Genomic DNA, 14,915 nt, shown 5'->3' with positions numbered 1-14,915 from the left:
TTGCCAAAGATCATTGATTTTTGATCACTTGATTTTGATATTTTCGCCAAGGAAACTTTGGTGTGATTTTCACCTTGCATCTATCTGGTGGCGATTTCTCCTTTGCACTAAGAGAGAGTAATAGAACCTTGAGCTAAAGCCAGGGCTAATAAAGCCAGGATTCAGGGCTAAACAGGTGCCAAAACAATTGCAGCAAGGCCCCAACATTGCTGCTCCTACACCTTTCCCATGGGACCAGTTACACACCAGGACATCTCCATTTGGCAGGGCTGGAAATCTTTCAATCTCTTTTCCTGCCGACCCAGCAATAGCTGGAATCTTCTGTTAACAGCCAGCAGAGTAATTTGCTGAGCTTCAGATTTAGCATTTTACCACGATATATGAAAACCTCACACATCTGCAAAGTTCAAACCTTCTAGGAACAATTCCAATAAGATGCTTCATATTTCCTGCTCCATGCAGAAAGAGAAAAAAAAAAAATCTCATCTATAATTGACCTTGACAGATATTGAGAGCATTTGGCACCTATTAAAACTCCTTTAAGATGAAACCCTCTAAGCTATAATAAGAAACGTAAATCTGAACTTTACACCACATTTTGTTCACTGGAAACACTACCATGGTAGGTTCAGTCATTTATTTTCCATTGAAAAGTTATCTTAAAATATGTACAGAACTAACTTTTAAAACATTTATTGAGCAAATAGGACCCTTCTATTTCATCCTACACATCTGCTTTTTCAGGCAGACTATTAAAATTAGCTATCTGCATAGCCTTGTCATTGTTCTTCTGTCTGGTCCACATATATGCACAGGAACAGCTGGAGAAATGCAAAAATCCACTGAATTGACTTTTCTACTGAGAATTATCCCTACTTACAGCTTGGAAGACCCTCACAACCTCTATCTGACCACATCTAGGAAGCAGAGACAAAGCCAGGAACTATCAGCAGAGAGCAGCTCTGTCTTGGTTGACACAAGGGCTGCTGTCATCAGAGCCACAACCCACTGAAGTGTCAACAAACAAGTCCTTAATCAAAGGATAGAAGGAGAAAAAATACTGGCAGTTTTAGAGGTCCAGGGACACTACTCCCAGCTGAGAAATAAGAAGGTCCAGCTTGGAAATAGGGCCAAGGTAGCCAAAGCAAAATGTTGGGCTGTCCCTTGAGTTAATCCAAGGGAAAGCTCTCTTCCCCCAACACTGTCCTCATGGCTGTGATCAGCTCCTGAGTGTGAGGGTCCCTCCCAGAACTTTCTGTGCTGAGACACTCTGTTTTCCATGAGCATCTGGGTCAGATGTGACATAATCCCCTTCTGGATGAAATTTTGGGAAGCACTGGAAAATTGCTGCTTGCAGAAGCAAGACTTTCTCTATGCATAGTAGGATGCAGGTGGAGGATAAAATTACACAAATAAAATAGGAATCTCTTCTATTAATGCAGTGTGGACAAATTCCTAATGGCCAAGGCACGCATTCCTCTTGTGGCATCTTCATAGGAGAGCTCAGCTGAACCAAACTGCCCCCACAGACCTAACAAATTTATGCCCTCCCAGCCCTGTTCCCATGGGGAGCTGGCAGGGATCTCTCCCAGCCTGCAGGCACAGCTCTCTGGCTGTACAAAAATCCCACTTTTTCTCCTCAAACACAAAAGCTCCAACAGCATCTCTCAGGCCTCTGGTGTGAAAGGATGAGCCACTTCTGTGCTCCAACACAAACCGTGCTCGATCCCGAGTGCACAAACACAAAGGGCTGTTCTTGCTCACTCCCAGGGCCTTTTGCTGTCCCTTTTGCACCTTATCCAGTGCCAGGCTATTCCTGGAATGTGGCATGTGAGCCACAAACCGGGGTGATGGCTGCCCACCCTCGAAAGCACAGAGGCTGCAAAGCCTGAACGTGGTTTAGGGCCTTTCACTTGATGAAACTGTAAGAAAATTGGAACAGCTCTCGTGGTTTTGGCATAAAAAATAATCCTGCCTAGCACAAGGAATGATTGAGTGTGATGGCTGTTCAGGAGAGAATCAGGAGGGGCAATGAGCTACAAAAAGAATATGGGACAAACTCTCCACCTCAAAAGCAATTACAAATCCCGTAATCTTAAAATACTTAGAAACAGCACAGTTTAAATTTAATAGTTTGCTATTGGCCATGATAATGGTATCAGCTGAATAACCAATAAAATATTAAAATTTCTCTAGAATAAATTAAGCTATTTAGAAACTAATATTCTGAATATTATTTGTGATCCTAAGGCTTGTACTATGTCCTCGTGGATTTTTCATAATATCCTGCATTTTCCATGTTTGTCTGTGACAAAGAAGAACTCAAGCAAATGCTCCTGAGAGTCCACTCATGTCCTGCTAGAGCAGCCACCACCAAGGATTTCACAAGTTCACATCACATTTTATTTGTGTAAGAATCCTCTACACCCCTCCATGGAAATTTCAAGCGATCAGAAGCAAGCTGCTCACATTAAAATTGCAATCTCAAATGATTACTTTAAAATGTTAGAAAATTAACCAGTCTGAGGTGAAGCTTTACAAGTATCTCTGGAGGCAGAGAACTAGGTTTTCTGCTCTTGATGAAAAAAAATATTCCAGTTGTTTCAAAATACATTTGCCACAATTTAACCCTTACATTAATAAGGTAGCCTGCATAACAATGCTGCTCTTTGAGAATAATATACCAGATAATATTTAGATTTTCCATCTAATTCTAAAGACAGAACTGCAACATGCAAGCACAATACACTAACAAACTCGTTTTGACTGTATAAATACTTTTTTTAAAAAAAATTATTTCTGGAAACCCAGCAAAAGCTGGGTTTAAAATCTCTCAGTGGAATTACATTTTCATTCTAGCAACACCACATAGTTTGGAAGCTACGGAAAATATCTATTAAAGCAGTTGCTAATTTAGAGAAAAAATGACCCCATCTGGAACAGTGTCTGCAGTGCTGTTCATTGCACCACAAGAAAAATATTATTGTACTGCAGCGTGTGAAGCCTTGTAACAAAGATGACACCAGGTCAAAAGAATCTAACTTAGAAAGAGAAGTTGAGGTTAAGGTCTTGCTTTTACTGTAAAAGATTAAGTCCAAAGGGAAGCTTAACACAAAGAAAGGGGTGGAAAATAGATGAGCTGAACTAACAGCTAACGATTTTTTTCCCCACCTTAATGAAGTTTTCCAGCTCCAAGAAGATGTCTCCCAATAATGTAAATTAAGAAAAGTAACTTAGGAAGCATTTTTTTGAATGTAAAGAAATTTAAGCCTAGCAAGAGCATTATAGAGCAGATTGCTCAAGTAACAAATAAATTAAGAGATCCCAAAAAGAAACTATGGGAATTACATCCCTGAGTTGCAAATATTGGTGCCTTAAGCAGTGGTGAGGGTAGATCAGGTATTTATTGACAACAGCTCAAAGCCAGGGTGAGTAAGGGGATACCAAAACTACCAAAATGTGTGACTTGGGGGTTTTTACATCAGGTGCTTGCCCATGCAGCAGCACTGAATCTGAGCAATCCCCTCCTCAACTGCAGCCTCATTTGCAATTGAGATCTGTCAAAAACTCATCTGCTCAAGAAACCCCAAACAAACGCTGCCCATGCAATAGCAGCATGTGGGGTAGTGCCAGAGTGCCGTGGAGATGTCCTGGGCTGCCCAAGGAGATTCCTGCAGCTTCCCCAGCACTCCCTGGCCCTTGGCTAACTCTGTCTGCTGGCACTGTGGTGAGAGCCATGTCCCTAATTCTCCACCCCAATTTCACATCAGGTTACTCCAGCAGTATTCCTAAAAAAGAGATGATCTGTACTGGGTGAGATCAGTGGGAAATGAAGATAGCAAGCATTGTAATACCATGCCAGGCCTGTTGTTGAATAATCCAGATTTTGGACTAACAAAATAGCAAGCAGTTATATGGGACTACAAACATCTGTTTTCAAGAGGTGTCCAGATCATTAGCAGCTAATTCTGTCTCTCTGTTACATTCCCTGCCATATGTTGGGGGATAATCTCAGCAAGCAACAGGGATTTTCATCTCAAATCCTGACAAATCTGCTCTACAAGGCTTCATAGTTTTTCTTATGTCACTTATGATATAATACCTCTAAGCTCTCCTCTCTGCTCTTTCTATGCCTTGTGTGTACTCCATCACAGTACCCAACAGCTCCTGCAACCTGCCCAGTAAAAACTCACAATTTCTCCAAGCCATCCTGGAAAAAAATCCCCTCCCTTGTCAAGAATGAATATAAAATTTATCTCTTGGATAAACTCACACTCGGGCTGTCCCCCTCACCCTACATGTCCCATCCTCCAGATGAATGATGGCAGAGGATTTGAAACAATCTTGAATGAACTGTGGCAGACCAAGCTCAGGGTGGTGAGGATTTGGTGGTCCTGCCTCCTGCCAGCCCCCAAAGTGATGAGAAATTCCTGCAACCCCAGAGTTTCCACCAAAGCCACGAGCGGTGCTGCTGTTGGCGAGGAGGGACGTGCGGACAGGATATTTTTATCTCCTCTTCATTCCCATCCCTGTCAATCCAAAACAAACTTGAACTAGTGGGAAAGATGGTTCATGATGAGAAAAGGATTCCCTGGCTCGCTCTGTGTGTCACCGCTGGATATGTGGATCCGTGCCACTGCGGTGGCACAGCTGCATCAGCCCTGGCTTCCCAGCTCTCAGCAACCTTCCCAGACAAAAATAGCAAACCTACTGCCTGATTTTTAGCAGCTGAAAAGCAGCACTAAACCACATAAGTATTATGTAAAATGATCTTTTTCTAAGTATATGTTTATTGTGCACAGAAGAAGTGGATTTAATTACAAACAACTGGAAGTTTTTAACAGGCTGGATTGCCCCCTACTCCCTTTCTAAAAACTAAGGTTTGGCAGCAGCTTTTGGGTTTCATTGCAAGTCTTCTAAGTATTTCCTTGGAAAGACTTTACACTTGGTCCCAGGCAAGAAGTCAAAATCAACATTTAAAAAGTATGCCCTGCATAATTTCCAGGATTCAGCAGCATTAAGGTATACTTATGGAAGCCAGGAGGAGAAATGCTTTTTGTGCTTTTTCTCTTCGTGCATAAAGCTGGTCTTCAGACAAGGAAGTTTATATTCCAAATAATATTTTTAACTACATGTGGTCAAGTACATAAATTATCAGGCCTTTCCTCAGCCCCCTCCCAAAATAATCCTGAACACTAAATACCTTTGCAGTATTTAGATTTTGCTTAGACCTCTACTAGAAGCAACAGATTCTCAAACCTCCTAATGCAGAATAATTCAACGGCAAACAAAGTCTCAAATGCCATTTTCTTAAATTCTTTTGTACCATAAAACTCCCATTTGGGCTTGACAGCGATATCCAGGCTACATTGGTTGGTTCTGCACTCAAGTGGGTTACACCCAGTTTCAAGGTGTGTCCCTGTCCCTTCCCCAGGGGATGGAGTGTCCAGGTGGGATGGCAGCACACAGGTGACTCTGAGGGGACAGTGCACACTGCCCTTGCTCACATGAATAATCTCACTGGAATCACAAGGATATATACATGTTTAAGAACTATCCACTCAAATTTCATGCCTGTTTTCGTTTGGGGAAAACAGACGAGAAGAAGCGTTTTCCTTGTGAATATCTGAAGTGCTGCTAAAAACAAATACATGTTCTTCTGAAACATGAGCAAGTGAAGTCCTGTATCACTCACCACCTAAAACCACAAAATACTACAGATGAGGCTGAATTTCACAGAAGCTGGGAGAAATGAGAGCACAAGTAGTGTTAAGAGATCAGGAAAGAAAATACCTTTCAGCTTTTACAGTCTAAAAGGAATTTGTTCCATGCTTTTCATCAGCAGAGAAAAATCAGTTGTATAAAACTGTGAATTTCCTGTGTGGAGGTAAGGCAGGGAAAGCATCAAGATGGTATTTCACAGAGTATTTTTCTTCCAAGCAGACAGTTTTAACTGGCATTTATAAAAAACCTGAAACATCTGAATGCAGATTTTCAGCTCACAATACCATGCCCTTCTCCTGAGTATCTACATTTCCTCCCTATGTTAAGTTCCAGTCATACAAATCCCTCCATGCTCCAGAAAACCTCCCAGCTAACCAGTGATCCTGAGATTTCAGCATGAAAAACAACCAGGAAAAATGCAAACCCAAAGGCATACAGCCCTTCCACAAACTAAAAAATTGTGTTTGGTGGGGGGTGGGGTAGGAAAGAGGAAGAGGTGGTGTATGTGCAATGAGGATGATGCAGAGAAAGAGAAGGTCAAACCCTAAAAAGTGCCTTTTTTCCCCTCATTTCTGCAGCAGCATCTCCCCATGAGAGCTGCCAAGCAGGCACAGCCCAAGTCCCATGTCCCCCAGGGATCAGAGCACCCACGTTCCGTGGGACAAGCTGCTGGTTTCCACTCCAGGCTGTTCTCCAGGGGACATGGACTCAGATGGGTTTGTCACCTCCACCAAGAAGCCAACACAGCTCCTCATCTCCAACAAAGTGCCTGACAGGATTGCCCAGTTGGTGGTGTCCCACTCGAACTGCTGCAAGCAAAATTGAAGAGTAAGAAAGGACTAAAGCCCAGAGAATCCCTTCCACCAGCCTCTGGTCCCTGCAGGGGCTGGTACACAACACACAATCGCCAGCAGCAAGCCCATGATCCAAATTGTTCTGGGGTATCAGTGAAATCTAAAATCTCTGCAGTGTGACAGGAACAATTTACAGTTGAGGCTCAGGTTTCTGGTTGCCCAAGGGAGCAGCACACACCTCACAAGCTCCTCTGCAAGGCAGCCTCAGCAGTCAGAAACAGCACAAGGGCAAGATGTGACTGATTTCAAAGTCAAAGGAATGTTCTCAAAAGTAAGCGTTACATTATAAAAGCAACTTATTTGGGTATGAGTCTCCTGTAACATAATGCAGAGGAAGCAGAGCTGTGACAGCGCTTGTTCCCTCTTCCAAAACACTGAGACAGAAGTGGCTAAACAGGAAGACTGTAGATTGTAAAACTGCATCTTATTCCATCCTAGGAACCAACCCATCCTCTTCAGCATCCCCTTCCTTCACTTGGCAAAATAAAAATACCAACTTTCTGACATCTGTGTGACACCTGCTGCCTCCCCACACTCAGTGCAGAAAATACCCATCAGCTTTTCTGTCCTCTTGGTGACATACAGGTCCTTTAAAATGCTGCCCAGACAGACCCTGTGGGTTTTCTTTGCAGAGGGAACACATTAGAGGAAGTAAAGAAAACTTTGGCTGAGCTATTTATAAAGCTTGCATGGCTTGGTTCTCAAATGCTTCACTGAGCAGGGGAACAATAAGAATAAGTCATGGAGTTCAACTTCTCTTCTCAAGACACATTCTTCAGGTCTGAATATCTAAACCATCATGGATTTCTATGCCTGGTAACTGGGCTTTCTCATAAAAAGCATCTGAGTTGTCCTCACAGCAGGGGATTGCCAAGCTCTTTTCCTGACATTTTTAAACTGGCAATTAGAACGAAACTCAATGAAATCATGCATATTTGTGAAGGACACTCCCAAATTTAAGGGAGCCAGGGAAGAACTGCATGTAATTAACTGCACTCCTCCAGGCTTCTCCTCTAGGGAAGCCCTTGCACAGGAGACAGTTCAATGTAAGATGTCCCAGTGGAGAATGGTGCCAACAGCTGCACAGAAGCAAGCAAGACGTTTTGCCTGCTCTGGAAGCAGATGGTGCTGACCAAGAAACAGGATCACAAGCTCAAAAAAGTCAAGTCAAAAAGAAAGCACTGTTGGGGTGGAGTTTGAGCTTTAAAAATAAAAAAATTCAGATAACTCTGAAATTAGATCCATGGCTACAGATGAATGCAGCCCCTCTAGAGCGATGGATTATGATCTTTATGCCACCAGGCATTTAATGAGTGAAAAAAACAGATTACCACTACACAGAGATGTCATCTCTGCTGGGGAAAGGGAGAAACTATGTACATTTATGCTGCTGTGTGACTGTACAGCATGGTTGATCATAGTGATCAGGGGATCCTTCAGACTCCTCACCCCCTTCCAACAAAAATTCGTGCTTACACATGCACAGAGCATCCCTTCAGCATTAGCTACAACTGTGAAAGTAATTAGTTTACAGTTCAGATCCCTGTAGAGAACATCCACCTTGCCTCACACAGAATTGCCATCCATTAGCAGCCCTCCATCCTCACACACTCAGAACAGGGCAGCTCCAGCTTTTCAGACACCTTCCACTGCCAAACCCTGTTTGAAGCAGCTCAAACTTTGCCAAACTTTAAATATTCTGGCTGAAGCTCTCCACGACATGTGTCTGCCTGAGGCTAATGATCTTTTTGTTTATGTGGAGCAAAGTCACTATCAGGAGCTCTCAAGGAAAAAAAACAAACAAAAACAAAACCAACCAAAACAAAACAGAGCAGGAAATGAGAAGTAGCTTGCTTCTCCCTTCCTATGAAATTTAAAATGAGAGCAGGAGAAAAATTACTTTACTAAGTGGTCTAAAGCATAGAGGTGCCATTGCTGAGGACACTAAGCTGTTCTGAGATTCAACAATCACAAATCACGTCACAGGTGCAGCCAGCACTGCTTGCACACTGGGAAAAGCTTTATTAAAGTTTGCAAAGCTTCCCAGTTATTTTTGTTTGGGGTGAACATATTCCAATCCAGAAGAACTCCATTTACTGACTGAAAAGGCATCACATTTTGGATACAGCAGTGGGAACTGAATAGGACTCCTCTTGCAGAGGCTCCTCATTGCAAAGGAAGATCCATAATTAGCATTCCACCTCCTTGCTGTCCATAGCAGGATTGTCATGTCTGCCCTGGGAAGTACTGGGCAGATGGAAACCACAGAGATTCCCACGTCCAAGTGTTCTTGTAGTATCTGGTAATTACTGGGAGCCCTATTGGAAAATATTGTAATTCCTTCACCACTAAAGACAGTCCATTTGGAGAAGTGCACACTGCTGCCTCTCCAGCTGGTATCACAGTGTGCAAGCAGCTACAAGATACACATATCACAGGCATTCCCTAGGATTTTTTTGTCCTGGTCCTGCTTTTCTTAAAGGGGAAATTTAATCCCAACTTGGTATAAGATGTTTAGTGCGAAAAATCTTGTTCTTGAGAATTAGGAAGCACCAGGATAAAGATACCCTCTACATTTTTAGTCTATTTTATCCTGTACATTTTTTATATGATCTTCTGATAAGGATAACATGCTTTTCAGCAGGGTGTGTGCCCTCTCTTGCAGCTTATAATACGTGGGGCACAAGAAACAAACTGGTGGCAAGTGAATGAAAATCTTGTCAACAAGACAGAATTTTGTCAAGTGCTTGAGCACATGCCTGTCTTTATAACTGGGTGTCTTCCTCTCCCAGCCCATCCTGAAAGAAGCAGTGCTAAGATAATCACCTCCCTGTCAGCTAGCAAGATAGAGAATCACCTCAAGAGAAGGAATATTTTGTGGGATTTGCCATTACATGCTTGCCCTGGAGAACCAGGCCAGCTTCAGTCTGCTACAGAGCTGTCCTGACCAGCAGAGCAGCACACAGCTTCCATCAGGGATAACCAGCTGAGCTTCTCACTCCTGGGCTGCACTTCAGAGCACCTAAAGCTCACTTTGCCTAAGTGCTGAGTGTTCACAACAATAAGATCTAAATACAGAAAGTATTTACTTAAACAAAACCAAAAACAAATAAAAAAAGTTGGGTACTATGGATTAAAATTAGTGTTTGGCAAAGACAGGGCATATAAAATCAGTGGTGCCTTTCGACAATTTCAACTTTAGTCTTTGGTGGCATTTCCCACTCCAGCATCCACAAAAGGAGGAGGACACCACCTCATTTCACAGCAGTGCCATGCACTGACATTTGTGAAGCATTCAGTCCCTGCAGGGATCAGTGCTACAGCACCAAGAGTTCAACAGTTCTTCATTCAGCACAGGGTATGGATGGAGTGCCACAAATAGGGCACAGGGTGACACATTGTATGAGGAGGATAAGAATATTGAATAGCTGCTCATTCACTACACAACATCCATCTTGTGCCCTGAATGAAGTACCAGCCCTGTGGAAAAAAAAATACAATGTAAACCATACAAGACAGTCTTTAATTACATGGCAAGCAGGGGCTCAGCATGCAGCGCACACATAGAGCGGGTGACCGTGGTCAGTCTTCACGCTGGTATTTCCCAGATTTCTAAAGCATGTTTTTCTTCTGTATAATATATTTCCCCATAAAAGCTTCCCATTTGCATAGCCTATATTCATATTTGCACCAGTATAAATATTTCTGTTGCAACCATTTTTACTTAAGCACTGATGTAGGGAAGATTCAGAAGGGTTGTTATTTTATAAGCTGTAGTTGAATGTCAATATTTAGGGTGACAAGTGCATATATCACGATTCATATATTAATATCCACAGTTCCTTTTCAAGATGGGAATAAGCTACAAGTACTTTTTACATAGGCAAGAGCTCAGCATGAGAGAGTGAAAAAGCCAAGTACACAGAGATTTGCAAAGCACGGAGGGGGGACCAGCCCAAGTTCTCTCTTATAGCAAATCAGATTTATACCTTCAAGTCCATAAAAGAGAAAAAAAAAATAAAAATAGAGGAAAGCCCACATTACTGTCACCAGTAAGAAAGCACATAGGTAACGGAATTATTTTATTACAAAGTTTAAAATCTTTTCCCCCATAAGCACAGACTTTCACTTTTAGAGGCAGGATTGTTCTCCAACAAAAAAACAACCCCCATGCAATGAAAAATCACCTCCTATTCCCTCTGGTATCCCTGAACTCATACTATGCTGCCAACATAACAGTGATTGTAATCTTGAAGTTGTGACTTGTACAGTTCACTAAACAAAATCCAGTAAGATTATACCTGGTGGAGCATTTCACAAAAACAAAGCAAAAAACCTCCCACTACTCTGCTGCAAGTACAAAGTCAGAATATTGCCTCCAAAACAGAGCAGATGTAAGATCTTTGGTCTACTGAACTTAAGAGAAGTTCCAGGGTTTGAGATTTTATCTTACAACAATGGTGATGAAAAAGGACAGAAAAATTAAAGAAACCTAAATCAACTAATGGCATAAAGCTGTCCACTGAGTAACTACACTGCAAACCCCTGAGCACCTGGATAAAATGAACTTGTCCTTCCAAAAAAAGTAGCAACAACGTGGGAACATAAGTATCAGGTGTGCTGAAGAGCATAACCTGAGTGATACTCTGAGTAACAGACGAGTAAGTTACACACACCAAACACCAAACCACACAGCAGAGGCACAGTGACTTTGTGCTCTCCCTGTGTCCTGTACAGCCCTTGGAAGTGCATGAGCTACTGCAGCCATATGATAGAAATTAATTAGTCTGAGGGACAGGACAGACCTGAAACATCAGTTTTGATTTAAAATCTGTTACTCTCAGAGAAAGAGCTGGCACCCCTGGTGTCCCTCGCTATCCGTGTCAGTGATGCACTGCTACAGGAGCACGTCAGCCTAAAAATTGGGAACACAAGTGAGAAACTCCAAGTATCTGCTGCAGCTTTTGCCATTGAGCTTCAGCCCAAGCAAGGAGACACTCCTGGCTCTGCACTTTTCCCCCACCCTAACTCCATTCCTTAGAGGAAGACTCAGCTGCAGCTTTAAATCCCAGCTGGACGTTCCTGCCCCTAGCATTCAACATCACTCTCCTGCTCAGTTTGTGTGTGCAATCCCTAAGCAACCTCAGCACAGACACTCAGCTGTGGCAGCAATACCTGCTGACGTACATGAAGGATCACCAAATGTTCCCCAAACTTCATATTCTGTTTAGAAACAGAAAATTCTCAAAGCAACAGTGACAGTGGGATGCAGGGGAAAAGCAGCAAGGGAAGGAAGCTAACTGGAAAACTGACAGTCCCCATGCAAGGAGCAGGGAAATGGGTCTCTTAGGCATCCCAAGATTTACAAGAGGGCCAAAAAGTGACTTCCTGCTATTCAAGTCCAGGCTGAAATATAATAAACGACTGCCAGCATAACACTGACTCATATCCATCAGATTTATAAATCAGTATTTCGACAAAGAAAGCTCTGTTGGCTTCACCATAGACAACTCTAACCACTCAGATGTGTTGTTTAACCCACTCAGTGTTCAATGCAGAAAACCCAGCTCTTTATTAAAAACCAGGCAACTGAAGTATTGCCTACAGAAGCCTGTATCAGATAGCCTTTATGACTTAAAGGCTTGCAGATTAACATCAAAACTAGCCCTGCTGTTGGATTTTTTTTCCTATTACTTAATCTACAAAGAAAGAAAAGTTCTCACGGCTCCTCCTTCACGCACTTGTTCACTACAGAACAAGCTGGAAATGCATTAAAACCAAACACCAAATGATAACACACCTACGGGTATGGTGTGCTTGAAAGGAATGCACGTTGGGTAGAGGTGTGATTCCTCACCAACAGTCACAGCACACGAGCTTTACTCTTCCCACAAGTGTTGCTCAACCCCCTTCCCATGAGAACGAGGGACACCTTTATGAACAGACTTGCATCAGTATAGCTGCAACCACATCAAAAGAAGCTCTTCTGGAATAGAAACTTTTACCACTGAGGTGTAGAAAACTAGATCCAATATTGTTTTCTAAAGCTCCTCAAAATTCTGCTCCTCTAGTACAGGCTGCAAATAAGATGAAGGCCAAATTTTGCTGTTTGTGCCCTGCAGAACCACACACGCTCCGAGGGTGAGGGTGCTTAAGTTATTTGTGAACATCTGAAAATATTCTCTATTATTCCAAGATGCTCAGGGTAAACCGTTCTCCCCCTGCATGGTACTGGCAGGAGGAGGAGGAGTAGAAAGATTTGCAGCCTCCTTCGACTTACCTGAAGGTTTTCTAAGGCTGTTTGGGTTGGGGTCATGTACCACACAAGCTCAGACATCACACAATTGCATAATTAAAGTGCCTTTCCATTGGGCACACCTCGGGAAGGTAATGCCGGTGCTGTCACCGTGCAGGAGCATCCCTGCCCGTGAGCCCTGCGCAGCCCAGGGCAGGGACGAGCTGCGGTGCAGGGAACAAGGGCTGGTGCACGGGGCAGCGCTGGATGGAACAGCACAGCCCGAGATGCTGCTTCTGCCCGCTGTGCATTCGGGGAGGCGGAGCGGACAAATCTCTCCCGCACGCACAAAACTCGGGCTTCCTCCTTACGGGAGAGCCGCCCCCGCTCAGCCACCGCTGCTGCAGCCGCGGTCCCGCTGCGCGGCTCCGGGTGAGCGGCCGGCGTGGGGACAGGCGGCCGCGGCCCCGAGCATCACCTTCCCGGGGGTGCGGCCACCGCCTCCTGCCGCACACGGCGGCGGGCGCGGCCGGGCACGGACCCCGGGGCCCCGGTACCCCCGGCCGGGCACGGCGAACGCCGGCCCCGTTCCCCCCGCGCTGCCGCAGCCCCGCCGAGCCCCCGGAGCCCCCGCCCGGCGCCGCCGCCACGTGCGCGCCCGCCCCGCCCCGGTGCCCCCGCGGCCGCCGCCCCCCTCCGCCCGCTCGGGCACCGGCGGCGGCCTCGGGCCCCGCACCTGCCGGGCCGGGCCGAACCGCGCCGGGCTGCGCCGCCCCGCTCACCCAGCAGCAGCAGCCGGTGCGTCTGCTTGTACTCGCGCTTCTCCGCCTTCAGCGTCTTGTCGATGCTCTTGCTCCGCTTCTTGTCCGCCCGCTCCTTGGCCACCAGGTCCTGCCGCAGCCGGTGCCGCACCTGCGGGTCCCCGTGCTCCGCCGCCGCGGGGGTGTCCGGCTCGCCGCGGCTGCCGTAGGGCGCGGAGGGGTGCGCGGCGGCCAGGCGGGAGCGCAGGCTGTAGCACAGCCCCATGGTGCCGGAGCCGCCCGCCCTACGGCGCCGCGGGCATCGCTCTCCGCCGGGGCGGGCAGGGCGAGGCGGCGGCGCCCGGCGGCCTCTTAAAGCGGCCCCGCTCGGCCGGCGGAGCGCGGGTCCCGGCCCGTCCCGCCCTCCGGCCGGTCCCGAGCCGCGCCGGCGGGAGCGGCCGCACGTGATGCGGACATGTTTACCGTATTCTCTGGAAAGCGGCCCCCGCCGCAGCGCCGGCCCTGCGGGGGAGCGGCCCCCGCGCCCCCCCCGAGCCGCGCCCGCCGCCGGCGGGACCCGCGGGGTCTCTGCGCTCTCTCCTCCTGCCCCGCGGGGACAGCCGCCGCTTCCCGCACACACAACCGGCGGAGCCCGCGCCGCTTTGACGTTTCGCACCGGCTTTTGCCAGGTCGGGACCTGAGCCGACATCCCATCGTGAGGATGCTGCGGTGCCAGGGAGAGCCCTGGTCCACGGAGAGCTCGTGTCCAGTTTGGACACTGCGCCTGAGCTCCTAGACACAACACCTGAGCCCACTGGAGAGAAGGACACCGAGACCTGTGCCATTTTCATGCCCCATTTTTATTTCACTTCCTGCCACACACATATTTGTCAGTGACTTCTTGTTATTTTCTACCGATGCCGTCATCCAGTGGAGAAGTTACTGATGAACTTCCTCTGGAGGCACCACATCTACCTTGTGAGAACAAACCTCACATTCAGCTCCTCAGTTCTCTCAATTTACCTGGCCTGGGGTGATGATGCTGATTGTGGCCGTGCCCCCTTCCCTGGCAGCACGGGCTGTGCACAGCGCTGCCAGCTTTGTCATGCTGTATTTTGTACTAATCTCCGGCCAGCTCTGAGCATTCACTTATGAGATGACTAATGCTCTCTGGGGCCTGGCCACATATCCTGCACTCTGGAATTGAAGCTTTCCAACCAGCTCTCTGTGCTGTGGCCTGTCCTCTTCTAATAGCCCGTGTGGTTCTCACTGAAATCTCCATTTCTCCTCTCGGTGCTTGCTCACAAGTTAGGTGTCTTCTTGATGCAAATTTCTCTTTCAAAATCTCCTGCAATTGGTACA

At 46.1% G+C, this 14,915-nt stretch overlaps 1 protein-coding gene across 1 annotated transcript in view; it reads right to left on the bottom strand.

Moving 5' to 3' along the window:
- Positions 1-13,976, bottom strand: part of GNAS (GNAS complex locus) — a 132,494-nt gene extending 118,518 nt beyond the window's left edge. Inside the window, exon 1 of the mRNA XM_058850243.1 lies at positions 13,596-13,976. Coding sequence (XP_058706226.1) covers positions 13,596-13,839 — 244 coding nt within the window. The 5' untranslated portion in view covers positions 13,840-13,976. The remainder of the gene's footprint in view (positions 1-13,595) is intronic.
- Between the last annotated feature and the right edge of the window lie 939 nt (positions 13,977-14,915).

Source organism: Poecile atricapillus, chromosome 15 (assembly GCF_030490865.1).
Source record: "Poecile atricapillus isolate bPoeAtr1 chromosome 15, bPoeAtr1.hap1, whole genome shotgun sequence".
Lineage (NCBI taxonomy): Eukaryota > Metazoa > Chordata > Aves > Passeriformes > Paridae > Poecile > Poecile atricapillus.
Note: the sequence above shows the minus strand (reverse complement) of the source record. Positions and strands in the feature narration are given on the sequence as shown.